The following is a 26,456-nucleotide window of genomic DNA, read 5'->3' as shown; positions in this document are numbered from 1 at the left end:
CTCTTCCATAATTGTCTCTTGCTCAAAGCAGTCACTGGGTAGAAGAGCATGTGGGACGGGGAATACCAGCCATCCTTAGGATAAACAGTCAGCTGCAAAGGGTGGTCAGTGGAGCCTTGAAAAGGTGGTATTGGGGCTCGGTGTGGTGGCTTACGCCTGTAATTCCAGAACTTTGGGAGGTCGAGGCAGGTGGATTGCTTGAGCTCAGGAGTTAGAGACCAGCCTAGCTAACGTGACATGTCTACCAAAAATATAAAAATTAGCTGGGTGTGGTGGCACATGCCTGTGGTGCCAGCTACTCGGGAGGCTGAGGTGGAAGGATTGCTTGAGCTGGGGAGGTGAAGGTTGCAGTGAGCTGAGATCACGCCACTGCACTCCAGCCCGGGAGACAGAATGAGACCTTGTCTCAAAAAAAAAAAAAAAAAAAAAGAGAGAAAAAGAAGGAAGGAAAGAAGGGAAGGAGGGAGGGAGGGAGGATGGGTGGTATTGGGGCTAAGCCCTAAGGAAAGAGAATGAACCTGTCTCGTGGAGAGCCAGAAGATAGCATTGTAGACAGAGACCGACAAAGGCAATGGCTTGAAGGTTGAAAAGCAAATCTCATACCTCTACTTACCCTTTTCCACATCCAAATCCAGCCCATCATTCGGGACCCACATCGAGCTGCCTCTCTCACGAGGCCTTTCTAGATACTTCAGTGCCTGCTAATCCTTCCCCTCTTCCTCGAGCTTTCATGTGTGTACGCTCATCTGACGTGCACAGGTCGGCTGGGTAGTGCAAAGGTTATGCACGCAGACTCTGCGAGGCCTTAGGGAAGCTGCTTAACTTTTCCAGCCTTAGGTTTCTTCACCTGTAATGCCTACTTTATAGGGGTGCTGGGGGAGAATATTGATATGTGTAAAGTGCTTGGCACCTTTACACATATGAATATGCAATAAACAGCAGCTACAATTAATATAAAAGTGGCTCACTCAGTCAAGTGTGACTCTAAGAAAATATTTTTCAGAGAAGAGGCTATGGCTTTTTTGGCTTTTTCTTCTTCATTGTGTAATCACTGTGCCTTGCATAGATATTAGGCATAGAAATAAGCCTGCCACGAAGCTCTCCTCCATGCTGTGTGCTCATGGAGCCATGCGGGGCACAGAGACAGCAAAACTCAGCTGGAGGCCTCTAAGAGCTTCTAGAGAGTGAGCAAGTGGCCGTGCCTGTCATTGTGCCTGCAGCGGTCACTCGGGCGATCTTTTACATTTGGATACAGAGGGTAACAAGTTTCAAAGCACCTGCACACCTGGATTTGTATGCTGGGGCTGCTCTAACAAAGGACCACAAACTGAGTGCTTTAAACAACAGATATTTACTTTTTCTCAGTTCTAGGGGCTAGGAATCTGAAATCAAAGCGTCAGTGGCACCTTCTGAGGGCTGTGAGGAGCCTGTGCCATGCCTCTTGCCTAGCTTCTGGTGGCCTGCTGGCAATCTGTGGTGTTCCTTAGCTGTAGAGGCATCGTCCTGATATCTGCCTTCATCTTCACATGACGTTCTCTCTATGTGTGCATCTGTGTCCATGTTCCCCCTCATTTAAAATAAATTCTTTCCTTTTTTAGAGACAGGGTCTTGCTCTGTCACCTAAGCTGGAGTGCAGAGGTGCGATCATAACTCACTTCAGCCTCCAACTCCTGAGCTCAAGCGATCCTCTCATCTCAGCCTCCCAAAGTGCTGGGACTACAGGCAAGAGCCATTGCGCCCTGTCAAAATTTTCCCTTTTTATAAGTACAGCAGTCATACTGGATTAGGGACTACCCTAACACTCTCACTTTAACTTGATTACCTTTGTAAAGCTCCTATCTCCAAATAAGATCCCACTGCGACGTACTGGGGGTTAGGACTCAAACACAGCTTTTTGAAGGGACACAGTTCAACCCGGAAAACACTCTCCTCACTCACACCCCGCAGTGAGTCTCTCTAGGGCAAGTAGTAAGTCCTGTCCTAAACACCTGCACCCTGCAGGCCTCAGTGTCACCCCCTCAGCTACTCTTATGCTCCAAGCCGTTTCTCACTACCCAGCCTTTCCACCACCCATCGTGTTTTTCCTTCTTCTCTTTGCCTGGCAAAGTCCTCCTCATTCTTCTTTTCTTTTTTTGAGATGGAGTATTGCTTTGTTGCCCAGGCTGGAGTGCAGTGGTGCGACCTCGGCTCACTGCAACCTCCACCTCCCAGGTTCAAGCAATTCTCCTGCCAGAACCTCCCAAGTAGCTGAGACTACAGGTGCACACCACCATGCCTGGCTAATTTTTTGGGTATTTTTTGTAGAGACAGGGTTTCGCCATGTTGCCCAGGCTGATCTCGAACACTTGGGCTCAAGCAATCTACCCACCTTAGCTTCCCAAAGTGCTGGGATTACAGACGTGAGCCACCACTCCTGGCCTCACTCTTCATTTCTTACCAGAAATGTGATCTTCTCATGGACATCTTCCCTGATCACCTCTCTTTTGATTGTGTCTCCCATGTTATTGCGTCTCTCATGGCTCCCCTTTCTTCCTTCCCAACACATCTCATGGTTTTTAAGTGTACATTTATCTGTGTGATTGATTACTGGGGGTGACAGACACTGACCCCTAGTCTATAAGCACAGTCAGGGTAGGGACCCAACTACTCACCATTGTCTTCCCAGTTTCATAGTGCATGATCCAGGGTAGAAACTCCATAAATATTTTTTTTTTTTTTTTTTTTTGAGACGGAGTCTTGCTTTTTCACCCAGGCTGGAGTGCAGTGGCGCAATCTCGGCTCACTGCAAGCTCCGCCTCCCGGGTTCACGCCATTCTCCTGCCTCAGCCTCCCGCGTAGCTGGGACTACAGGCGCCTGCCACCTCGCCCGGCTAATTTTTTGTATTTTTAGTAGAGACGGGGTTTCACCGTGTTAGCCAGGATGGTCTCGATCTCCTGACCTCGTGATCCGCCCGCCTCGGCCTCCCAAAGTGCTGGGATTACAGGCGTGAGCCACCGCGCCCGGCCTCATAAATATTTTTTAAATGAATAAATGATGCATTTTGGGTCCCCCGTGCCACCTCACATAGTATGGGATTAGTGAATGTTGAATGAATTATTTGTCTTCCAAGAGAGTGAATTCCTTTAGGGCAAGATAGGTCTCTCTCTCTTTTTTTTTTTTTGAGTCTCTGGTATCTAACCTCTGTTCCTTGATCCTCTATGTATGTTATCTAGGCTGCGTAACCAATTATCCTAAAACTTAGGAGCTTAAAACAATAACATTTAGTATTTCACAATTTCTGTCAGGCAGGCATTCAAGTGACATTGCAAGGTGTGTCTGGCTCAAGGTTGCTCTTGAGTTTATATTGAAGATTTTGGCCAGGCCACAGTCTTTTGAAAGCTTGACTAGGACTTGCTGGAGCCACTTGGCTCATACACATGGCTGGCAAGTTGGAGCTGGTTGTTGGCAGGCAGCTCAGTTACTCCCCATGTGAGCCTCTCCATAGGACTGCTTGAGTGTCCTCACAACATGGATTCCCCATGAGTGATCAAGACAGAGCAAAGAGGAAGTTGCAATGTCTTTTATGACTCTATCTTGGAACTTGCGCTCCAAGATTTCCGCAGTATCTTATAGGTTATACAGGTCAGTCTACTCATGGTGGGAGGTGACTACAGAGGGGTATGGATACCAGGAACCAAGAATCGTTGGGGTTTATGGCAGAGGCTAGTTAATACACTCTCATCTAGGTTTCTTTTTCTCCTACTGCTTGCCCCCCACCCCTTCTTAATCATGGAACACTGTTCTTTGCCTTCAAAAAACTTATCCTGTTACAAATTCATTTAATTAGTCTGTCTCCCTCCAACAGACTGTAAGCACCACGAGGGCAGAGACTGTATGTGTCTGCTTTAGCACTGTGTCCTCAGTTACCAGGACAAAGCATAGAGTAGGCGCTCAGTGAATGCTTTTTGAATGAATTATAATGATTTGCTTCTGTCTGAATTACAAGAGGTGTTTCTGTTTGTCTCCTCTCTGCATTGTAGGCTCCTAGCTCAGGACCTGGCATAAAATTAAGGAAATGAATGTGAGAAACACTTTTGAAATGGTAACAACACATCCAGATTAACATTTTGCAGGACAGCTGCACACCCGTTTTAGCTCACCAGCTACCAGTTGTGACTGTGCTCTGCTCTGGGAGATGGCTTAGCTTTGCATAGGACAAAATTCTAATCTAGTTTCGTGCAGTTCTTAGGAATGTGTTACAATGAGATGGGCCAAGCTATATAGCCCATTGCTATGAATAAGTAACTTTTTTTTTTTTTTGAGGCAGAGTCTCATTCTGTCGCCCAGGCTGGAATGCAGTGGCACGATCTTGGCTCACTGCAACCTCTGCCTCCCAGGATCAAGAGAGTCTCTCGCCTCAGCCTCCCAAGCAGCTGGGATTACAGGCGACCGCCACCACACCCGGCTAATTTTTGTATTTTTGGTAGAGACGGAGTTTCACCATGTTGACCAGGCTGGTCTCGAACTCCTGACCTCAAGTGATCCGTCCGCCTCGGCCTCCCAAAGTGCTGGGATTACAGGCACTTTTTACAAAGAATTGACAAGCTCTGGATTTCGTTTCCCCAAACCTCTCTGTCCAGCTCGAACCCACAGAACAGGGACAAAAGTCGACAAAACCCAGCGGTGCCTCACTCAGAAACCTGGCAACGCGGGCGGAACAGAGCCGGTTGGTTGCTCGGTGAGCGTCACTTCCGGGACTCAGGGTCGCGGGGAACTACTTCCGGGGGAGCGGCGCGGCGGCACGGGAGGTGAGTACCGCGGCTTCGCGGCGGGACAGGAACCGAGAGACAGCCGTGCTTGGTGCGGTGGCCTGGCTTTCCTGGCCCGCCTGTGTCCAGCGGCGCCGCTTGGCGGGCCCGGCTGTCGCTCCGCTCAGGGCTTGAATAAGTTCCCGCGGCGGTCGTTCGAAAGTTACTTCTGGAGGGGAATTTGAGCCCCCCGGGAGGCGGAGGGCCTCGTCTGGGGCAGCCCTGCGCTTTCGTGCGGAGGCTGGGCCAGAACCCAGGGCTCCTCATGGCCTGGTCCGGGCCTTTCCTCCCGGGGTGAAGCAGCAGGAGAACCCTGAGCTCCAGAGTGAGTCTGGCCAGGGTTCGAATCCGTATGGCTCTGTTACCGTGGGCAAGTCACGGTTCCTCTCTGGCCCTCAGTTTCGTACTCTAAAATGGACATACACGCTTGTACTGCGGGTAAAGCGAGGTGGTGAATGTAAAGCCCTTAGTAGGTGCACAGTGCATGTTTGTTGGGCGAATTCTTTTTAAGAGAAGCGAGAAATGAATATGAGAAACACTTTAAATGGTGACAACACATTTAGATTAATAATTATATTTTGCAGGGCATCTGCACACCAGTTTCAGCCCATCGGCTACCAGTGTGACTTTGCCCAGAGAGGTGGCTTAGCTTTGCATTCTTTTTTTTTTTTTTTTTTTTTTTTTGAGACGGAGTCTCGCTCTTTCACCCAGGCTGGAGTGCAGTGGCGCGATCTCGGCTCACTGCAGGCTCCGCCCCCCGGGGTTCACGCCATTCTCCTGCCTCAGCCTCCCGCGTAGCTGGGACTACAGGCGCCTGCCACCTCGCCCGGCTAATTTTTGTATTTTTAGTAGAGACGGGGTTTCACCGTGTTAGCCAGGATGGTCTCGATCTCCTGACCTCGTGATCTGCCCGCCTCGGCCTCCCAAAGTGCTGGGATTACAGGCGTGAGCCACCGCGCCCGGCCAGCTTTGCATTCTAATCTAGTTTTGCGTGTTTCTTAGGAATTTGTTTTAATGGGACGGGCCGGGCTGTACAGCCCATTGCCATAAAGCGGTAACTTCTTTTTCTTTTCTTTTTTTTAAAAGCCATTCTATTTATTTATTTATTTAGAGACGGAGTCGCTCTGTCGCCCACGCTGGAGGGCAGTGGCGGGATCTCGGCTCACTGCATCCTCCGCTTATTGGGTTCAAGTGATTCTCCTGCCTCAGCTTTCCGAGTAGCTAGGATTACAGACGTGTGCCACCACGCCCGGCTAATTTTTGTATCTTTAGTAGAGACAGCGATTCACCATGTTGGCCAGGCTGGTCTCAAACTCCCGACCTCAGGTGATCCACCCGCCTTGGCCTCCCAAAGTGTTGGGTTTATAGGCGGGAGCCACCACACCTGGCTTTTTTTTTCTTTTTAATAAAAAAAAAAAAAGTTCAAATAGAGATGGAGTCTCACTATGTTGCCCTGGCTGGTCTCGAACTCCTGGAGGCAAGATATCCTCCCTCCTGGAACTCTCAAAGTGTTTGGGATTACTGGCGTGAGCCACTGTGCCTGGCCTAAAACAGTAACTTCTGACACTGGTTTCTATTCCCCAGTCTGTTTTCAGTTGAATTTTCACAACAGAATTTAAAGTTACTTCATTAGAAGCCAAGAATGGCCTACCAGCACAGTACACAGCATTGGGAGATGGTAAGGCCCGTGGCAGTTGTGAAATCTGAGTTTTTCAGTCTTAAGAGAAGATTTAGTATTTGCTAAGTCTTGAGAGCTATACTTGTCTCAGTGGTTATTTATTTATTTGTTTTGAAATGTTGACCCATTCTTTTTTTCCCCAATAATCTTTTTGTTTTAGAATAATTTTAGATTTACAGAGTTATCGCAGATACTTCAGTGAGTGCCCATGTAGCCCCCGTTTCCCCTACTATTAACATCTTAAATGTTGTCACAATTACTGAACCAATATTGATACATTATTATTAACTCTAATCTGTACTTTATTCATATTTCCTTAGTTTTTCCCTAATGTCCTTTTTCTGTCCCAGTATTATCCAGGGCACCCTATTACATTCAGTCATCATATCTCCTTAGGCTCATCATCTCTGTGATCGTTGCTCAGTCTTTCCTTGTTTTAGATGAACTTGAGAGGTTTGAAGATAGTACTGACTGGTCAGATATTTTGCAAAAGGACCTTTAATTAGGATTTGCCTGTTTTTGACATGAGTAAGATCAGAGTAATGGGTTTTTGGGGAGGAGGACCACTGATAGGGTTTGGCTGTGTCCCCACCCAAATCTCATCTTGAATTGTAGCCCTCATAATCTCCCCATGTTGTGGGAGGGTCCTGGTGGGAGACAATTGAATCATGGAGGTGGGTTTTTCCCATGCTATTCTCCTGATAGTGAATAAGTCTCAGGAAATCTGTTGGTTTTATAAAGGGCAGTTCCCCTGCACACGCTCTCTTGTCTGCTGTCACATAAGACGTGCCCTTGCCTCCCCTTTGCCTTTCGCCATGATTGCGAGGCCTCCCCAGCCATGTGGAACTGTGAGTCCATTAAACCTCTTTTTCTTTATTAATTACCCAGTCTCGAGTATTTCTTCAAAGTGGTATGAAAATGGACTAATCCAACCACAGAGGTAAAGTGCTATTCTGATCACATCATATCAAGGGTACATAATATCGATATGAGTTATCATTGTTGACATCTGTTAGCTTGGGCCACCTGGCTTGAGGTAGTAGTCAGGCTTTCCAGTGTAGAGTTACTTTTCTTCCTGCACTTTCCGCACTGTACTTTTGGAGAAAGTCATTATGTACAGCACACATTTAAGGAGTGTGGAATTATGCCCCATGCTTAAAGGCAGAGTATATAATGCAAATTATTTGGAGTTCTCTGTGGGAAATTTGTTCCCCTATTTATTTTTTGCTTACAGAGTCATGTATTTGTATTGGTGTGAACTCATGGATTTGTTTTGTTTTGAGACAGAGTCTCCCTCTGTCGCCCCGGCTGGAGTGCAGTGGTGCAGTCTTGGCTCACTGCCACCTCCACTTCCCGGGTTCAAGTGATTCTCCTGCCACAGCCTCCCGAGTAGCTGGGATTACAGGCACCCACCACCATGGCTGGCTAATTTTTGTATTTTTAGTAGAGAGAGTTTCACCATGTTGGCCAGGCTGGTCTTGAACTCCTGACCTCAGGTGATCTACCTGCCTTGGCCTCCTGAAGTGCTGGGATTACAGGCGTTAGCCACCATGCCCGGCCTGAACTCATGGATGTTTATTTTATACTTTGGACCAGAATCCAATACTACTTTATTTTGTTGCTCAAATTGTTCCTCCATTGGCCATTGGGAGCTCTTCCACTTGGCTCCTGTGTCCCTTTGACATGTCCCTCTCTATATGTTTTGCTTTGTTTTGTTTTGTTGAGCACCTTCTTTCTATTCCAGACTCATCTAGTATGTTTCTGCCCCAGTCCTACAATTAGCCATTTCCCAAGAAGCCCTGGCTCCTTTTATTGGAGAATGGCCCAGAAAACAAGATCTGGGCTCTAGGTATGCTCAGTGCTTCTCAGTGTCCTTGCTTCTAGGCCTTCGCAGTGGACAGAGCAAGAGACATATGTATATATGCACAGATCTAGAAGTATTTCCCTATATAACCACCTATATCTATGTTCAGCTAAACATAACTGATGTCCAACTCTAATCCATGACCGCATGGGTTATTCTAGCTTGGTGGTCCCCAACCTTTTTGGCACCAGGCACCGGTTTCATGGAAGACAGTTTTTCCACAGACCTGGGGGTGGGGATGGTTTTGGGATGATTCAAGTGCAATACATTTATTGTGCACTTTATTTCTGTTACTATTACATTGTAATATATAATGGAATGATCATACAACTCACCATAATGTAGAATCAGTGGGAGCCCTGAGCTTGTTTTCCTACAACTAGACAGTCCCATCTGGGGGTGATGGGAGACAGTGACAGATCATCAGGCATTAGATTCTCAAAAGGAGCACACAGCCTAGATCCCTCACATGTGCAGTTCGCAATAGGGTTCGTGTTTCTATGAGAATCTAATGCAGCCGCTGATCTGATAGGAGGTGGAGCTCAGAGGGTAATGTGAGTGATGGGGAGCGGATGTAAATATAAATGAAGCTTTGCTTGCTCACCTGCTGCTCACCTTCTGCTGTGCAGCCTGGTTCCTAACAGGCCATAGACTGGTACTGGTCTGTGGCCTGGGGGTTGGGGGTCGTGTTCTAGCTTCCTTCTCTTGCTTGTCAGTAACCTCCCACTCTACCTGTGACAAACCCGACTCCCACCATTCACCATACATTTACTTAATTGTTCCATTTAGCATACATGTATGGTGGTTTTAGAATTGCTCCCTCTGATCCCCTGTGGGAAACAACTTATCAGCTATAGCACAGTGTGTATGTGCAGTTCCTTTTGCCTTTAGTCTTACAGGCTCCACTTGTTTTCAAAGTTACTTAGGTCAGCACCCTATTCCCCCACCACCCTTTCAGTGAAGTTGTTTAATACATTTAGATTCAGAATGTCACATTCTGCATTCCATCCTGGAACACCCTGACTTCATGAGTGTGTATGTTGGTGTGTTTTAAAAACTGGGTCTCACTATGTTGCCCAAGCTGGTCGCAAACTCCCAGGCTCAAGCAATCCTCCTGCCTTGGCCTCTCACAGTTCTGGGATTATGGGTGTGAGCCACTGTGATGGCCTTCCTATGTCTTTTTAAAAATATTTGCATACATTAAAGTTTACTCTTTGTGCTATCAAGTTTTTTTGGTTTTGACAAATGCTTAATATTTTGTATTCCTAATTACAGTGTCATACAGGATAGTTTCCCCTTCTTCAGGGATTATTTTTAACTTCTTTCAGATTTCACCTCAGCATTCCTGTTGGCTTTCACCAAAATATATCTATAAGCTGAGAATTTACCACCTCCACAGCTACCACCCTGGTGCACATGTGTCTTTTGACTGTTAAAGTAGCCTCTTCACTGGTCTCCTTGCTTTCAGTCTTGTCCCCTACAGTCTTTGTCAACAAAGCAGCCAGAGGGATCATTTTGAAGTGAGTCGGACCATGTGGTTTCTTTGCTAAGAACTTTCCAGTAGCTCCCTTTTCACTCAGAGACTGGCCAGAGCCCTCATAATGGCCTGCAGCTTGCTTACTTGACTGTTCTTGATCATGACCTTATTCCTGCCTCAGGGACTTGGCCCTTGCCGTCCCTCCATCCTGGGATACTCTGGCAGATGTTCCTTTGCTTTCTTCTTTCCTCTGTTGAAATGTCACCTTCGCAGAGAGGCCCTTCCCCGACCACCTCATATTAAATAGTACCCTCTTCCTCCTGTATGTATTGTAATACTCACCCCTGACATTGCATGTGTATGTGTGTGTTTGAGTACTTCCAATTGAATGGAAACTCCATGGCAGGGATTAGACCAGTGCCTGGCACATAATAGATTCATAATAAATATTTGTCCAATAAATTAATGTCTTACGTCACCAGTGTCTGGCATTCAGGGGTGAACTTTGCAGTGTCCAGTAACCTCATGAAATTATTTGCCACGTTCAGTAATAATTAATTATGTACCTTTTGTTAAATTCTGATGGGGTATGAAAGTCCCCTGGTGTATAAAAACCTCTACCTGTAAGCAAGTCTGGAGCAGGACAGGGCTAGAGACCAGGATAGCAGCTCTGCCCTGACTTACCAGGAGAGTCTAGGGAAACCTTGTGGCCTCTCAGCTCCTCCTTGTCGTTAAATGATGACGCTGTTGGTTGAGGCATCTGCTCTTGCTTTCAAGGTGGGAAACAGAGGCATAGGCTTAGTCATTTACCAAATATTTATGAGTCAGGACCTGGAATAAACTCAAGATATACCCAAGATCCTTGCTGTTCAAGAGATTACAATGGATCAAGTAGAAAACAGTAGATTCCAGTGTAATATTTCTCAAACAATAAGAAATAACATTCTAAAATTTGATCCAGCACATGCATGCTCGGATGTAGATGGATATTTAAAAAGCTTCAGGATATAATACCGGCCCTTAATGTGATACTTTTTGAAATTTTCTATTGTTATTTACCTACTTAAATAAAGTGCTGGCTAATAAAAGAAAAAATGCTGGTTGCAGCCCCCTCAATGGTTTTCCTGGCTCACTAATGGGCCACAGCCTGCAGTTTGAAAACGATTGACATACTGGGTAAGAGCCCTGGCTCTGGAGAAGCCAGTCCCTTTGAATCTTGCCTTTGCCACTTATCAGCCAGGTTATCCCTGGGTAGGTCATGTAACCTCTCCAAGCCTTGGTTTCCTCATCCTCATTAGTAATACCACCTCCCAGCATGGTGGTGAAGTGCTTGAGTTGCTGCCTGTAAAGTGCTGTTCGCAACACCTGGCCATTCATTTGCCGACTGCTGCTGCTGCTCGAACAATGGCCAGGGAACAAAGCCTGTCACAGCCAGTTGAGGGGGTGAGTGTCTCCTAGTTGAGATCTGCAGGATGAATAGGACTTGTTTGACTTTGGTCATCAGGAAAGGAAAACCCAGAAATACTGGCAGGAGGGCTGGGAAGTAAAGCACAGAGGTGCAGAGAGAACTAGATGAGAGCCGTACGGCGCACACAGTGTGTGTAGAGCAGTTTATGTTTTCCAGAACCTTCTCACAACCACCCTCCTATTATACCTTTGCTGTCCAGTAGGGATCCTTTGGCCACATGTGGCTTTTTATTGTTAATTAGTTAAATAAAATTAAAAATTCAGTTTCTCTGTAACATTTAAGTTCTCAACAGTCACATGTGGCTGGTGGCTACCATTTGGAGAACACAAATACAGAACATTTCCATTACTGCAGAAAGTTTTATTGGACAGTATGACATCATACCCTAACAAAAGTCTTGTGAAGGAAGTAGGTAGGGCATAGATTTTTCTTAGATACTTTATTGTTTCATAGCATTCCAAAAAATTAAAACTCATGACTTAATTCACCTTAACAGCAACTATTTATATTTCTGTAGCATCTTTTGATCTTTAGCCCATGAAATCAGCTTATGGATGGTTCCAATCATAGTGTTTATACAATTGCTTATTTTTTTCAGTTAATGTTACTTTGCAAAGACTTTCCACTGACCTGATACACAATGTTTATATTTGCCGGGTTAGTGAAGAGGGATTATGCCATGATGTAGCATCGTTGGGTTAACTGCTTCCTGATTGTTGGATGCCTGGGTTGCTTCCTGTTTTTCGGTATTATGAATAGTGCTGCCATGAACTTTTTTGTACCTGAAGGCTTTTTCTTCTTTTGAATTGTTTCCTTACTATAAATTCTAGGAAGTAAGTTATTCAGTCAAAGGATATAATCACTTTTATGGCTCTTGTTATATTTTGTCTAATTGCCATTTTTTAAAAAAAGGCCTAAATGTATTATAGCTATTATAGTTGCTTGGCTCATAAGAACATCCAGTCTCCAGAGGTCAAGAGATTATTAGCCCAAAGTGTAGCTACTTGGAGATAGAGCAGGGGCTTTTGTCCTCTGCTTCCCAACTCTTGCCCTATCTTTCTATTGTACCACTCCAAATATTTCTTATCACAATGTTGCTGTTAGTAGTAACACTAGTAAATCTGAGTATTTATAAGCTCATAAAGCTTGTTACAGCCTTAAGCAAAAAGCTTGGGGCCAAGGGCATTTTAAAAAATGTACACTTTATGAGGTGCAACTGCAGAGAAATGAGGACGCGTTTTTAAGCCTTGGTATTCACATGGTGGTGGTGCTGGTAGAGGCTGTTACATTTCTTCCAGTGAAGCTGTTCTTGCAGCCGCCTTGGAATTTACTTCAGGGCCAGTTTATGAGCCACCCCAAGTAATCTGCTTGGAGTCTGAGCATCATACCTTGTATTTGACCAAAAATGGTATTCCTGAGCTCAGTGCCACCTGATTCACTGCACTTGGAACCAGATGATGTTGGGCTCTTTCCAGAAGTCAAATCCTTCCTGGGAGGATGAAGATCTGCCAGCTCTGAGGATTCTGGGGGGGGAAAAAAAAGAGCCTCAAGCTTTGAAGGCCATTCCCATGGTAGACAGAACTGATGTGAAAAGTGGCCATCCTGTTGCCCCAGGCACATGACCTTCTGAAGTGACCAGCTTGAAAGGGAAGCAATACTCGTGTGTAAGTCCGGCTCTGTTTACCTATGAAGGTTGTTTTTATTATTCTTCGGTTACTTCATGTTGGAAACATGGTGCAAAGCAGTGAAGCAGCAGAGCCAAGGTGGAGGCAGGCCTTTTTTTTTTTTTTTTTTTTTTTTTTTTGAGATGGAGTTTCACTCTTGTTGCCCAGGCTGGAGTGCGATGGCGTGGTCTTGGCCCACTGCAACCTCCGTCTCCCAGGTTCAAGCGATTCTCTTGCCCCAGCCTCCCAAGTAGCTGGGATTACAGGCACCTGCCACTATGCCCGGCTAATTTTTTTGTATTTTTAGTAGAGACAGGGTTTCTCCATGTTGGTCAAGCTGGTCTCAACCTCCTGACCTCAGGTGATCCGCCCGCCTCAGCCTCCCAAAGTGCTGGGATTACAGGTGTGAGCCACTGTGCCCTGCGAGGCAGGTCTTCAGGATTGTCTCTACCCCAGGGCTTCCCCACAGAACTATAATACAGACTATGTACAATTTTACATTTTCCAGTAGCCACATTTAAAAAGCAAAAAGGGACGATGCCTGTAATCTCAACACTTTGGGAGGCTGAGGCAGGAGGATCACTTGAGCATAAGAATTTGAGGCTACAGTGAGTTATGTTTGTGCCACTGTACTCCAGCCTGGGTGACAGAGTGAGACCCTGTCTCTAAATAAATAAATGGGTAAAAAGAAACAGATTTTTAAAAAATTGTGACAAAATATATGTAACAAATTTACCATTTTAACCATTGTTAAGTTTAAAATTCAGTGGTATTTGCAATGTTGTATAACCATCATCACTGTCTAGTTCTAGAACTTTTTCAGCTTTGCAAACTGAGACTCTGTACCCACTAAACAATATCTCCCCATTTCCCTTCCCTCCAGCCCTTGGTAACCTCAATTCTACTTTCTGTCTCTGAATTTGCCTTTTCCAGGTACCTCATATAAGGGGACTCATACAGTATTTGTCCTTTTGTATCTAGCTTATTTCATATATATTTATTCAAAGCTCGTAATGTTTTCAAGGTTCATTCATGTTGTAGCATGTATCAGAATTTCATTTCCTTTATGGCTGAGTAATACTCCATTGTATGTATATACTACGTTTTGTTTATCCATTTATCTGTTTATGAACTCTTAGTTTCCATCTTTTGGCTATTGTGAATAATGCTGCTATGAACATTAGTATCTTGAGTCCTCGTTTTCAATTCGATTTTTTTTTTTTTTAAACGGGGTCTCTCACCTTGTCACTCAGGGTGGAGTGTAGTGGCGCAATCATGACTCACTAGCTCACTGCAGCCTCGACCTCCCAGCTGGAGCAATTCTTCTGCCTCAGCCTTCCGAGTAGCTGGGACTACAGGTGTGCACCACCATGTCTGGCTAATTTGTAAATTTTTTATAGCGACAGGGTCCCACTCTGTTGCCCAGGCTGATTTCGAACTCCTGGGTTCAAGTGGTGCTTCTGCCTTGGCCTGTCAAAGTGTTGGGCTTACACTTTGGGCGTAACCCACCATGCCCAGCCAATTGTTTTTTACGTGTGTTTTTTGGTGGTAGGGTGGGGTGGGGGTAGGGTCTCACTCTGTCACCCAGGATGGAGTGCAGTGGTGTGATCACGGCTCACTGCCTTGAGTTCCTGGGCTCAAGTGATCCTCCCACCTCAGCCTCTGGAGTAGCTGGGAATACAGGACTGAGCCACCACTCCTGGCTAATTTATTTATTTTTTTTGTAGAGACGGGGTCTTGCTATGTTGTCCAGGCTGGTCTCAAACTCCTGAGCTCAAGTGATCTGCCCACCGTGGCCTCCCAAAGTGCTGAGACTACAGATGTGAGCCACTGCAATCATTTCAACATGTAGTCAATATGAAAACATTATGAATGAGATAGATTACATTCTTATTTTCGTACTAAGTCTTTGAAAATGGGTGTGTAATTAGCATCTCAATTCAAACTAGCTGCGTTTCAAGTCTTAATAGTCATGTGTGGCTCATGGCCACCATATTGGATAGCTCAGACTTAGCAAAATATTGCATTGTGGCACAGATCTCTGGAAACACAAAGGGTTTTAGATTCAAGTGGGCCTGGTTCCAAAGTAAATTTGCCCGTTTATCATTGGGATGGGCAGAAGAAAGCCACTGATGGGTGCTGTGGTAAAGGGGGAGCAGTTCAGTCATGCCAAGGGAAGAGGAGGGTGACAATAAAGACATGTTGGGGAGATGACACTTGAGCTCAGCCTTAGAGGCAGAGTAGGGGCTTTGTCAAGCAGTCACAGTGGGAAAGGACATTCTTTGCAGAGTATGCAGCTTGGGCAGAGGCCCAGAATTTTGAAAGAGCCCAGTGCTCTTGGAGAACCACAGCGGTTCTTTCAGCTCAACCAGGATATTAGGAGTGGGGGCCCTGCCGAGAGGAGAGGCTGGAGAGCTGGGCTGAGGCTGGACCTTGCACCACTGGCCACCACTGCCCCTGTCATTCACGCCATCAGCAGCTCTTGTCTGGCTTATTGGCAGGGGCCTCCTCCTGGCTCTCCCTGTGTCCACTTTGCCCCTCCCCTTGTTGTCCCTCCTCCATTTAAAAATGGAAGTCAGATCATGTCACTTATCTGCTCAAAACCCTTCAGTGGCTTTACATTTTACTCAATCAAATTGGAGGTATCAGGGTCCGCCACCACTCCTCTCTGATCTTACCTTCTTCCACCCTCCCTCCTGATCACTTCTCTGCCTGTATTGGCCTCATTTCCCCACCCTGGGGCCTCCACACTTGCTTTTTTCCCTGCCTGGAACATGTTTCCCTCAGATACACAAATGGCTCTCTCTCTCACTTCTTATCTCTTCCGCTTGATTCCCATCTCTGTTCTTCAGAGAGAGCCTTCTCGTCACAAAATAAAATGATGCCCTTAAGTTTTTTCCAAAATGCTTATCACTACCTGGCATATCATGTCTTAATGTGTTCACTGTCTGCTTCCATCCTGAGCATGTAGAGGCCCCAAGAAAGCAGGGGTTTGTCTGTTTTGCTCATTCTTCAGTGCTTGGTATTCAAGAAATATTTGTTGAATGGATGACTAGATGAATAAATAACAAAACCTGAAACGTAGCAGCCTTTAGTAAATGTATGTTGATTTGAGATTTTTGTGGAAGTGCTTCCCTTTGCATTTATTTATTTTTCTCAACTTTATGTTTGGAAAATATCAGATATACAGAAAAGTTGAAAGAATGGTTCATTGACTAACCACATGTCCCCAACTTAGATTCAAGAATTGTTAACATTTCACAATTCCTGTATATATTCTTGGGTGTGTGTGTGTTCAAGTTAAAAGTCAGTTACAGGCCGGGTGAGGTGGCTCACACCTGTAATCCCAGCACTTTGGGAGGCTGAGGCGGGCAGATCACCTGAGGTCAGGAGTTCAAGACCAGTGTGGCCAACATGGTGAAACCCTGCTCTACTAAAAATACAAAAATCATCCGGGTGTGTTGGCCCACACCTGTAATCCCAGCTACTCGGGAGGCCGAGGCAAGAGAATCGCTTGAACCCCGGAGGCCGAAGTTGCAGTGATCATGCCATTGCACTCCAGCCTGGGCGACAGAGTGAGACTCCATCTCATAAATAAATAAATAAATAAATAAATGTCAGTTACAGAAATATGACACTGACCCTTTGCATTTACAAGCTGGCTCTAAAGAGTGGTGAGTCAGAAGAGACGTCAGGCAGCAAGCAACTTGGGCCATGGCCTCTGACCTAGACTTCTCACCTCCGGAGGTACCCGAGCCCACTTTCCTGGAGAACCTGCTACGGTACGGACTCTTCCTGGGAGCCATCTTCCAGCTCATCTGTGTGCTGGCCATCATCGTACCCATTCCCAAGTCCCACGAGGCGGTGAGTTTTTCCTTGGGAGCCTCAGCTCCTCTGAGTGCCAGGCTGGGTTCTGAGTACTAACAGTAGATGCCATCACAACTAAGATCAGCAGGGTCTACATTGGGCCTTTTTGATTTAGCGTGCCCCTGAATTCCCACCTGGTGGGTTGAACCACATAGCTAATACTTTATTTGTTCATGTACCCATTAAGGAGATTTTTATTTAGTGCCTACTACATTTCAGACTCTGCTGAAAGATGTAGTGTCTGCATCTGAGGAGCATCTAGTCCTTGGGAGGAAGGCAGATAACAAAAACATACCTCCATGTGCTCCCATGAGAAGTACAGAGTCCAGTGAGGCTATATAACAAGGGGGAGAGAGACCTGATCTTACCCAGGGCTGTGGTCCCTGCCGAGGAGGCAGTGTTTGAGCTGAGACTGAAGGAATGAGCAGGCTTCTGCCAGGTGAAGTGGGCAAGGGACGAGGACAACATTCCAGGGAGAGGGCACTGCACATGCAAGGGACTCAGAATAAAGGAAGGGGCTAGTTCAAGGAACCGAATGAAGGTGACTGTGGCCAGAGCACAGAGGGGGCATCATGAGTGGTGCAGCCAGAGATGTGGGCAGGGGCCAGAGGGTTTTAAGTATGAGAATGACATGGTCAAATTGGCTTTTTTGTTGTTGTTTTGACTGTTCTGTAAGTATCTTTATAACTATACACCCTCCTTCTACCCACTTTATTGCCCACTCCCATTTGCTCGTGACATTGATTTGTTGGAGAAAGCAGGTCATTTGTCATGTGGGATACCTATATCCCAGGAATTGGCTATTGCTTCTCTGTGGTGTCATTTAACGTGTTTCTCTGTTCCCTGTGTTTCCTGTCAACAGGAGTCCATGTAGAGGCCTGATTCCATTCCAATCAGGTTATTGGGTGTGAATACCTCAGAGCTGGTGTTGGTGCTATGTACTCCCTACTGTGTGGCATCAACAGGCATGTGGTGTCTGGCTGCCACACATTTAGAGATTCTTGGATTGATCGGTGGGTTTAGGTGGTATCAGCGGATCCCTCCATTATAAAAATGCCCTGTCAGTCTTTCACCTAAGCGGTGTTAGCATCCATTGATGGTCATTGCTTAGATCCATTATTTCCTTCTGCATCTGTTAGCTGGAATTCTTTAACAAAGACCTTTTCCTTATCACCTGTATGATTACTCTGAATTGCTCTTCATAATGAAAAGCAGGAAAAATGCTTGGTTCTTTCCCTTTATTTATCAGTTTTCAAAGTTGTGAGTTCAGGCTCTAGCAACCTCCAATGTTGACCAATGAAGCTTTGGTTTTCATAGCATTTTGAACATATTTTTTATATATTTAATATGTTTTAGTTTTTTTTTTTTTTTTGAGGGCACTTATCTACCATTAATTTGTTTTTTATGTTCAGTGGGAGCCCCTTTAAGTTGGTGTCTTTGTTCTTTGTCATACTTGATTAGTCTTTGATAGCTTCCTTGCTTCATGGTTCAATAAGATTCACAGGCTCTTTTTTTGTGTATATGTGAGACAGGGTCTTGTGTGTTGCCCAGGCTGGAGTGCAGTGACACAATCACAGCTCACTGCAACCTCTGTCTCCCAAGTTCAAGCAATTCTCCTGCCTCAGCCTCCCAAGTAGCTGGGACTACAGGTGTGCCACCATGGCTGGCTAATTTTTGTAGTTTTAGTAGAGACATGGTTTTGCCGTGTTGCCCAGGCTGGTCACAAACTCTTGGGCTCAAGCCATCCACTTGCCATGACCTCCCAAAGTGCTGGAATTATAGGCATGAGCCACTGCACCTGGCCCCAGGCTCATTTTATACATTTCCTGCCCCAGTCTTGGAATCAGTCATTTCTCTAAAATGCTCTGGTTCTTTTTAGCTAGAAAATAGTATTTAGAAGCTATAGTTGGGACTTAGAAGTTCTCAGTGCTACTGAGCTGTGATTGCATCTAGGCCTTTAAATAAACAGAATTAAAAAATAAACATTTTTTAAGAAATGAAAAAGTTGTGAGTTCTTACTGGTATTTCCAATTCAAATGTAAGGTGATAGTGTTTCTATTTATTTGATTTTATACTAGTGCCTTGTATCTCTTTATCTTATGCTGGAAATCTTGTTCTCAATAACATTAACAAAATGATGTATCTGCTAGATCCTACTGAATCTGAGGTCCCCAGGACCACCCCAGGTTCAGTGATGCACTAGGGGGACTCTCAGCTGTGGCAGTGAAAGGATACCAGGTATGGCGGCACAGGGAAAGGGTACATGGGGCAGAGACGGGAGGAAACAGACGCAGGCGTCTGAGTGCTCTCCCATCGGACACCCACAGGAAGGATTTGCGGCAATGTGTGTGAAGTGTTATCTAGCAGGGAAGCGAGTTAGAGACTCGGTGCCCACAGCTCTTACTGAGGACTGGTTACAGAAGCACCCTTGGCCTGGCGTGTACCAAAATTCCAGACTTCCAGAAAGCAAGCAGGTGTTCAGCATGAACCATATTGTTTACACAGTTTAGGTGTGGTGAGCCACTCTTATCATTTCTGGGAATTGTGAGAACCACCTGGAATCCAAGTTCCCAGATGCCAGTCAAGGGCCAACCTTGCAAGCATGCTTCTCTAAGATTAGCAATTTATATTAACTTTATTCTGCTCATCTACAGTATACCAGTTACACACTTTTAAAATAACTATATTCTTTACTACTAAGACTCAGAATGAAATTTAAGACTTCTTTGTGGTTCTTTTTTGGCCTTAAAATATGTCTCTGTGGAGATACAAGGTCAAAGTGCTGTGTTTAGTAACTATTTTTCTCTGTGTAGGTCTCCCATCATGAGATATAGTTCGGTTAATTTGCTTCAATCTGGTTTTAATTTTTAGAGATTTTTAAAATTTTGATTTAATTTGTTGTTTTAATTATATAAAACATTTATATACAATATTTCTCAAAGTCAAAACTATATAACAAGGTACATTCACAGAAGTTTCCTTTAATCTCATTCTCCTCCACCCTGTTCCCTTCCATCCCACATAGTTAACAGTTGTTATTAGTTTGTCTTTTCTTTCTTTTTGAAAACAGTAACAAATGCATATATATGTGTGTGGTGTGTACGTATATATTTATATTCCCCCCTTCGTTAAATAAAAGATAGCATACTATTAAACACAGTTTTGCAACTTTCTTTTTTCACTTAACATATGCAATATGTTCTGGAGATCCATATATGTTGGATATCACTGTTCCTGGAGATCCTGCTTCTGTAGCTGGGAGGATGATGGGGAATTACTGATACAATGTGGAACCTATTGATGCAGTGGAGAACTGTGGTGAAGGAACAGGCTTAGGGTGGGTGCAGGGAAGGAACATGCCAAGTTCAGTTTTAAACAGATACTTTAACATGTCCGGGTGGTTCTGTCAAAAAAGCTGGTGGATTTACAAGGTCTCTAGCAGGAGGAATGCGTGGGCTGAGTGTTGACCAGCATGTGGGAGTTGATAAGATGTCATTTGAAGCCACGGGAGGGGACAGGGTCTCCTAAGGAGAGAATATGGAGGGAGATGAGAAGAGGACCTAGGCCAGAGCCTGGAGGGGCTCCAGCATACAGGGGACAAGCAGAGGAGGAGCAGCCAGCAAGGGCGGGAAAACCTTGGTGAACAGGGACGGGTTCGTGGCCTCTAGGTTGTCTTGTCCATCTCTTATTCTGGTATCTTGAGAAGGAGATCACTATTGGAATTCTTCCACCCACAATTGTATCGCATTTTAAAAACATCACCCCTGTGCTCCTGGGCTCTGTCCCCGCAGACGTGGCATGCTATTCGGTATTATAAATTACAAATGTGGTTGTTGGTGGCTGATGAGGCCCGCTAAGAGTCCCGAGGGAAGGAGGTGATGAGCCTTCTTGTTTTATAGGCAGAAGTGTGTGGCTGTTTGGAGAGCAGGGAGGCCGCTCACCTCCTGATGTGCTTGAAGCCCTTAGAAGTAAGCCACAGAAGCCTGGCTTAGTTCAGCAAACTTCAGAAAAGGAGCCCCTTTATTGTTCTCTTTAAGATTTTCAGTGGGATAGTGCATTAAAGTCTTTTGAGGCAGGGAGTTGATGAAGGGTTCAAAAATATGCCACCATACTCCCCCACCCACTGCCATTTAGAGGTTAATTTTGGACAACAACCTCATCTTTTTAAATTTAAATATAGTACATGACATCTCTCATTTTTATTAATCTTGCATTTAGGGAAACAAGACTCACACAAGTGAATTGTCTTCATAACTGAAGCTTACTGTTTCAACTTTTTTTTTTTTTTTTTTTTTTAGCTTTTCAATGGATCAGTAGCAAAAAAAATACAGTACTGTTGATCTAACTATTTTCTGGCGCATCAGGGGAGCAAATGGCCCCAGGTTATACAGGGGGTTCTGTTGCTAGGTCTCTGTGTCTCCATAAGGCAGCCTTTCTCACTCCCCAAACTCCTAACTAGATAGAAAGGAAACACAGCATTCTGTGCATAAACAGGATTACAGAGAGAGGGTGGATGCTGAGACTGTGCTGCTTAGAGGTTGTCCCTAATAGCTGAGATTTGGAAGGAGTCTGGAGGGGAAAGAAGGGGGTTTTAACATGGGGACGGGGTACTCTTAGGGAGAAAGGGAGCCCATGGGAGTCGGGGCAGCTTGTTAAGACCCTAGGCAGCCGGAAGGCAGTTGAGAGATACCTGGAAATGGAGGGTGGCAGGAGGTAGGAGAGGGGGCAGAAGTGAGGGTGGGAGGACCCAGAGAACAGTCTTGCCCTCCTTGCCGTTTTGCTCAGGGCAAAATCTTCCCTCTTGCTTAGCCTATAGAAACAAGGTTTATTAGTGGCTTTTTGGGTCAGAAGATAATATTTTTGGCTCCAGATGATGGGAAAGCCTTTGAAAAGCAAAAGAATGTCTTCCCTGTTGTTCCAGTAAGCCGATTTTTTGCAACTCGCTTATGACTTCAGTATTTCAATACTTAGCAGATTATTTGAAAGCTCTTTTGGGGTTAATCAGGGAGGAAAAGAGGGAACACATACAAATGCTTCCCACCCCACCCCCTTCCTTTTCATAGTAGGAGCAAGAATCAATTCGTAAAATCAAAACCCAAGTCCCTAGAATCGTAAGCCAAATGAAAAGGTTTTCTCATTGGCACCTCATTAAACTCAGACCTAAGAAAACAAACATTTATTTGAGCCTGATGGAGGCGTGGGCCACACTTAATCCAAGCATTTTCTTGTAGGCTGGATTCTAAAATAGAAGATAGTAGGTCCTAGTTCCATTTCCATCTAGTCCAGGTTAGCAGGTAAGTTTCATCTCTCATGCCAAGTCTGATTGATTGCATGGTGGCCATGGTGAAAAGGATTCTGGGGGCTGCTGCTTTGCTCTGGAGGAAAGAAATTGATCAATGATGTCTGTTTGCTGTGAGCTGGGATTAGAGAATGACAGTGCCGGTCCTTGGACTGGCTGATGATTCTCCATGAGGCTGCACATAGAACCATCTGGGGAACTTTCAAAGGCCTAGACCACACCCAGAGATTCTGATTCAGTTGTTCTCTAAGCCTTGGATCAGTATTTTCTTTTTATTTATGTTTTTGAGACAGGGTCTTGCTCTGTTGCCCAGGCTGGAGTGCAGTGGCACAATCGTAGCTCACTGCAGCCTTGACCTCCTGGACTCAAGTGATCCTCCCTTCCTCTGCCTCCTCAGTAGCTGGGACTACAGGTGTGCTCCACCACACCTGGCTAATTTTTAAATAATTTTTTTGTAGAGACACGGTTTCACTATGTTGCCCAGGCTGGTCTTAAACTCCTGGGCTCAGGTGGTCCTCTCACCTTGGCCTCCCAAAGTGATGGGATTACAGGCATGAGCCAGTGTGTCCGGCTTGGATCAGTATTTTTTTAAAGTGTCCAGGTGATTGTAATATGCAGCCACTACTCAAGTCTTTAGATAATTTCCCTCAAACACAAACCAATTTTAGGAGGACAGGATATGTTCAGTTCTTAGATGTGTTAAGTTTGAAATAATAGCAAAATGTTCCGTGTGGGAAAGGAAAGGCGAGCAAGAAGTTGGGAATAGAGACCTGATAATTATTTTATTATTTTATTTTTTTATTTTTTTAAATTTTATTATTATTATACTTTTAAGTTTTAGGGTACATGTGCACAATGTGCAGGTTTGTTACATATGTATACATGTGCCATGTTGGTGTGCTGCACCCATTAACTCGTCATTTAGCATTAGGTATATCTCCTAATGCTATCCCTCCCCCCTCCCCCCACCCCACAACAGTCCCTGGAGTGTGATGTTCCCCTTCCTGTGTCCATGTGTTCTCACTGTTCAGTTCCCACCTATGAGTGAGAAAACATGCGGTGTTTGGTTTTTGTCCTTGCGATAGTTTGCTGAGAATGATGGTTTCCAGTTTCATCCATGTCCCTACAAAGGACATGAACTCATCATTTTTTATGGCTGCATAGTATTCCATGGTGTATATGTGCCACATTTTCTTAATCCAGTCTATCATTGTTGGACATTTCGGTTGGTTCCAAGTCTTTGCTATTGTGAATAGTGCCGCAATAAACATAACATGTGCATGTGTCTTTATAGCAGCATGATTTATAATCCTTTGGGTATATACCCAGTAATGGGATGGCTGGGTCAAATGGTATTTCTAGTTCTAGATCCCTGAGGAATCGCCACACTGACTTCCACAATGGTTGAACTAGTTTACAGTCCCACCAACAGTGTAAAAGTGTTCCTGTTTCTCCACATTCTCTCCAGCACCTGTTGTTTCCTGACTTTTTAATGATCGCCATTCTAACTGGTGTGAGATGGTGTCTCATTGTGGTTTTGATTTAGACCTAAAACCATAAAAACCCTAGAAGAAAACCTAGGCAATACCATTCAGGACATAGGCATGGGCAAGGACTTCATGTCTAAAACACCAAAGGCAATGGCAACAAAAGCCAAAATTGACAAATGGGATCTAATTAAACTAAAGAGCTTCTGCACAGCAAAAGAAACTACCATCAGAGTGAACAGGCAACCTATAAAATGGGAGAAAATTTTCGCAACCTACTCATCTGACAAAGGGCTAATATCCAGAATCCACAATGAACTCAAACAAATTTACAAGAAAAAAACAAACAACCCCATCAAAAAGTGGGTGAAGGATATAAACAGACACTTCTCAAAAGAAGACATTTATGCAGCCAAAGAACACATGAAAAAATGCTCGTCATCACTGGCCGTCAGAGAAATGCAAATCAAAACCACAATGAGATAATTATTTTATTAACAGAGCATTATGATGCCTGTAAACCCAGCACTTGGGAGGCTGAGGTGGACAGATCACTTGAGGTCAGGAGTTCAAGACCAGCCTGGCCAACATGGTGAAAACCTCTCTCTACTAAAAATGCAAAAACTAGCCAGGCGTGGTGGCGTGCGCTTGTAATCCCAGTTGCTAGAGAGGCTGAGGCAGGAGAATCACTTGAACCTGGGAGATGGAGGTTGCAGTGAGCTGAGATTGTGCCACTGCACTCCAGCCCGGGTGACAGAGCAAGACTCCATCTCAAAAAAAAAAAAAAAAAAACAAAAAAAACCAAACAAACCAAGCAAATACAGCATTATTACTTGAAACCCAAGAATGAGTTGCTGAGTTTTGCAAGGGAAATGAAGATCCAGGAAAGACGTGAACTTGGAGCATACCCAACCTGTTGAAGTAGTTTCCGTGCAATGTAGATAGACTGAGAAGGTGCGGGTGCTGTCCTAGAACCCAAGAGCAGGAGCGCCGCAGGGCCTCCGGAAATGGGGGGAACTGGGACTTACTGGCATGCCCTCTGCCTCCCTTCCTGTCTCCCTCCTGTCTTTCGCTTTGCTAACTAGGACCCTGCTTCTCTGCTTGCTGGCCCTGTGGTGAGATGCAGCACAGCCACTAAACACAACCATGCCTTCCTGCTGGTCTCAGTTCCAGAATCCCCAGGGAAGGAACTGTGGCTGACCCAGCTTGGGACAGCTGTGGCCAGTGTGGGAGAGGGGAGGGTTCTGTGGAGTGACCTCTGAGTGGGGATGGGAAGGTCCATTCCCACAAGGGGACTGCTAGGCAGACAAAGCTGGGGTCTCCATTTCTCTCCCTCTCTCAAGTGACAGGCAGAGCAGTGGGCAGGGGACCAGGAGAGTGCGGCCTCCCTGAAGTCCACCGAGTGGTCCGTGGAGAGCACATGTGACACCAGTTCCCTGGAGATGATGGAGGAAAGCCGGCCTAGTCTGACACCACCACTGTGTTCCAGCTGCTGTCCTTCAGAGTTGGGTTTCAGTAGAAGAAAGTTCTCAGCAGGGAGTTCCTGGCTTTCTAGGGAAGTCCTGGGATAGGTTTGAGGGGTTTGTGATCCCCCTCAAATTGTGTACAAGAATGTGAGGTTTGTATGCCCAGGCACATTTTCTGGGGGAGATGGTCCAGATAGCCTCTCTACATGGAGTGCAGTGGGAAGTGGGGGGCAGGTTTCTTCTCAAGGTAGGGAGCCTGTCTTCCTCCTCCCCACAACCCTCCTCCAAGCCTCTTTTGGATCGATTTCTACACAGAGTGTTGATTCAGCCAACCGTAACTACGCAAGTAGGTGTTGACTTTGAGTTCAGCAACTTGTGTGGCAGATAGTCAGTCATACACGGTAGTGAATCAGAAACTCTCCTAGCTTCAGTGTTGACTATTCTCATCTGTTCATGTGCTTATAGCGCATCTCGTCAGCTCGCAGCCAGCTGCCTGCTTCTAGAAGGCAGATCCTTTCACTTCCACTCTGCCATGTTTGTTGATTGCCACCGTCTCATATTAGTGGGGACTCTTCCTGTTGCAAGTTCAGAAACTTAGCTCCAGCAGCTTCCCCTAATGGAAACAGTATTGACTCTTGGAACTGGGAATTTCAAGGCACAGCTGGATTTAGGGGTTCAAGGGGTCTCTAGGGCTCCATGTGTCTCTCTCTCTCCTGGCTTTCCTGGGAGTGCTGGCTTCCTTCCTAGGCCCTTGCTCTGTGTTGGGAAAGATGGCTGCAGCAGCCACAGTCAGTGCCCTTATCAGTCGGGATTGACAGGTGAGAGAAGCCATTTCTCTGCCTCTCCTCACCTTCTGAGTCTCATGGAAGGCCTCTCCTTGGCCACATACACCTTGCCCCACAGGTGGGAAGCGGGAATGAGTGCTATCTCTGGCCAGGCCACATTTAGCTGCGTACTCTTGTGACCCCAGTGACTGAGAGTCCCCCAGAACCCCATGGGATAGGGAAAGGGCAGGGTCCCCATGGAAAAGAGGTGCTGGAAAGACAGCTGATGGCCAGCATTGCAATCTAGTGGAGGACTCGCCACAGGCGATGGTGAGAGTGGTGCCTTCCAATATGATGCCCGTGGAGACTTCACAACCAACCAGAAAGCCCTGCAGTGTTTAGACCCCTGATGATGTTTTGGCTCATCAGGGTGGTGAGCCACCTACACCTACTGCACCACAGGTGGCTCATTCCTGTGGTGCCGTAGGACAGTGGCCTAGAAGGTCAGGACTCTTCTGGAAAATTTTGCGCAAGGGTCTTGATTTTAAATGAGGCCCCTGGTTGCCAGTGAGGCCTGCCGTAAATAAATAATGAGCCCCAGGCAAGCATCCACCCATTCTCAACACCTCAGGAC

The 26,456-nt window shown here is 45.6% G+C and overlaps 1 protein-coding gene across 5 annotated transcripts in view; it reads left to right on the top strand.

Annotated features, from left to right (window-relative positions):
- Positions 1 to 4,727: 4,727 nt before the first annotated feature.
- Positions 4,728 to 26,456, top strand: part of MANBAL (mannosidase beta like) — a 29,124-nt gene continuing 7,395 nt past the window's right edge. Inside the window, exons 1-3 of one of the 5 annotated variants that reach the window (XM_055265788.2) lie at positions 4,784 to 5,113; positions 6,373 to 6,466; positions 16,598 to 16,803. In XM_055265788.2, coding sequence (XP_055121763.1) covers positions 16,654 to 16,803 — 150 coding nt within the window. In that variant the 5' untranslated portion in view covers positions 4,784 to 5,113; positions 6,373 to 6,466; positions 16,598 to 16,653. Of the gene's footprint in view, positions 5,114 to 6,372; positions 6,467 to 10,372; positions 12,940 to 16,597; positions 16,804 to 26,456 lie in introns of those variants that run through there. The other 4 variants (XM_063633573.1, XM_055265786.2, XM_063633574.1 and 1 more) reach the window with 4 other exon arrangements.

This window comes from Symphalangus syndactylus, chromosome 24, assembly GCF_028878055.3.
Source record: "Symphalangus syndactylus isolate Jambi chromosome 24, NHGRI_mSymSyn1-v2.1_pri, whole genome shotgun sequence".
NCBI classification, from domain to species: domain Eukaryota; kingdom Metazoa; phylum Chordata; class Mammalia; order Primates; family Hylobatidae; genus Symphalangus; species Symphalangus syndactylus.
The sequence above is the reverse complement of the archived record's forward strand: the minus strand, read 5'-3'. Positions and strand labels throughout refer to the sequence as shown.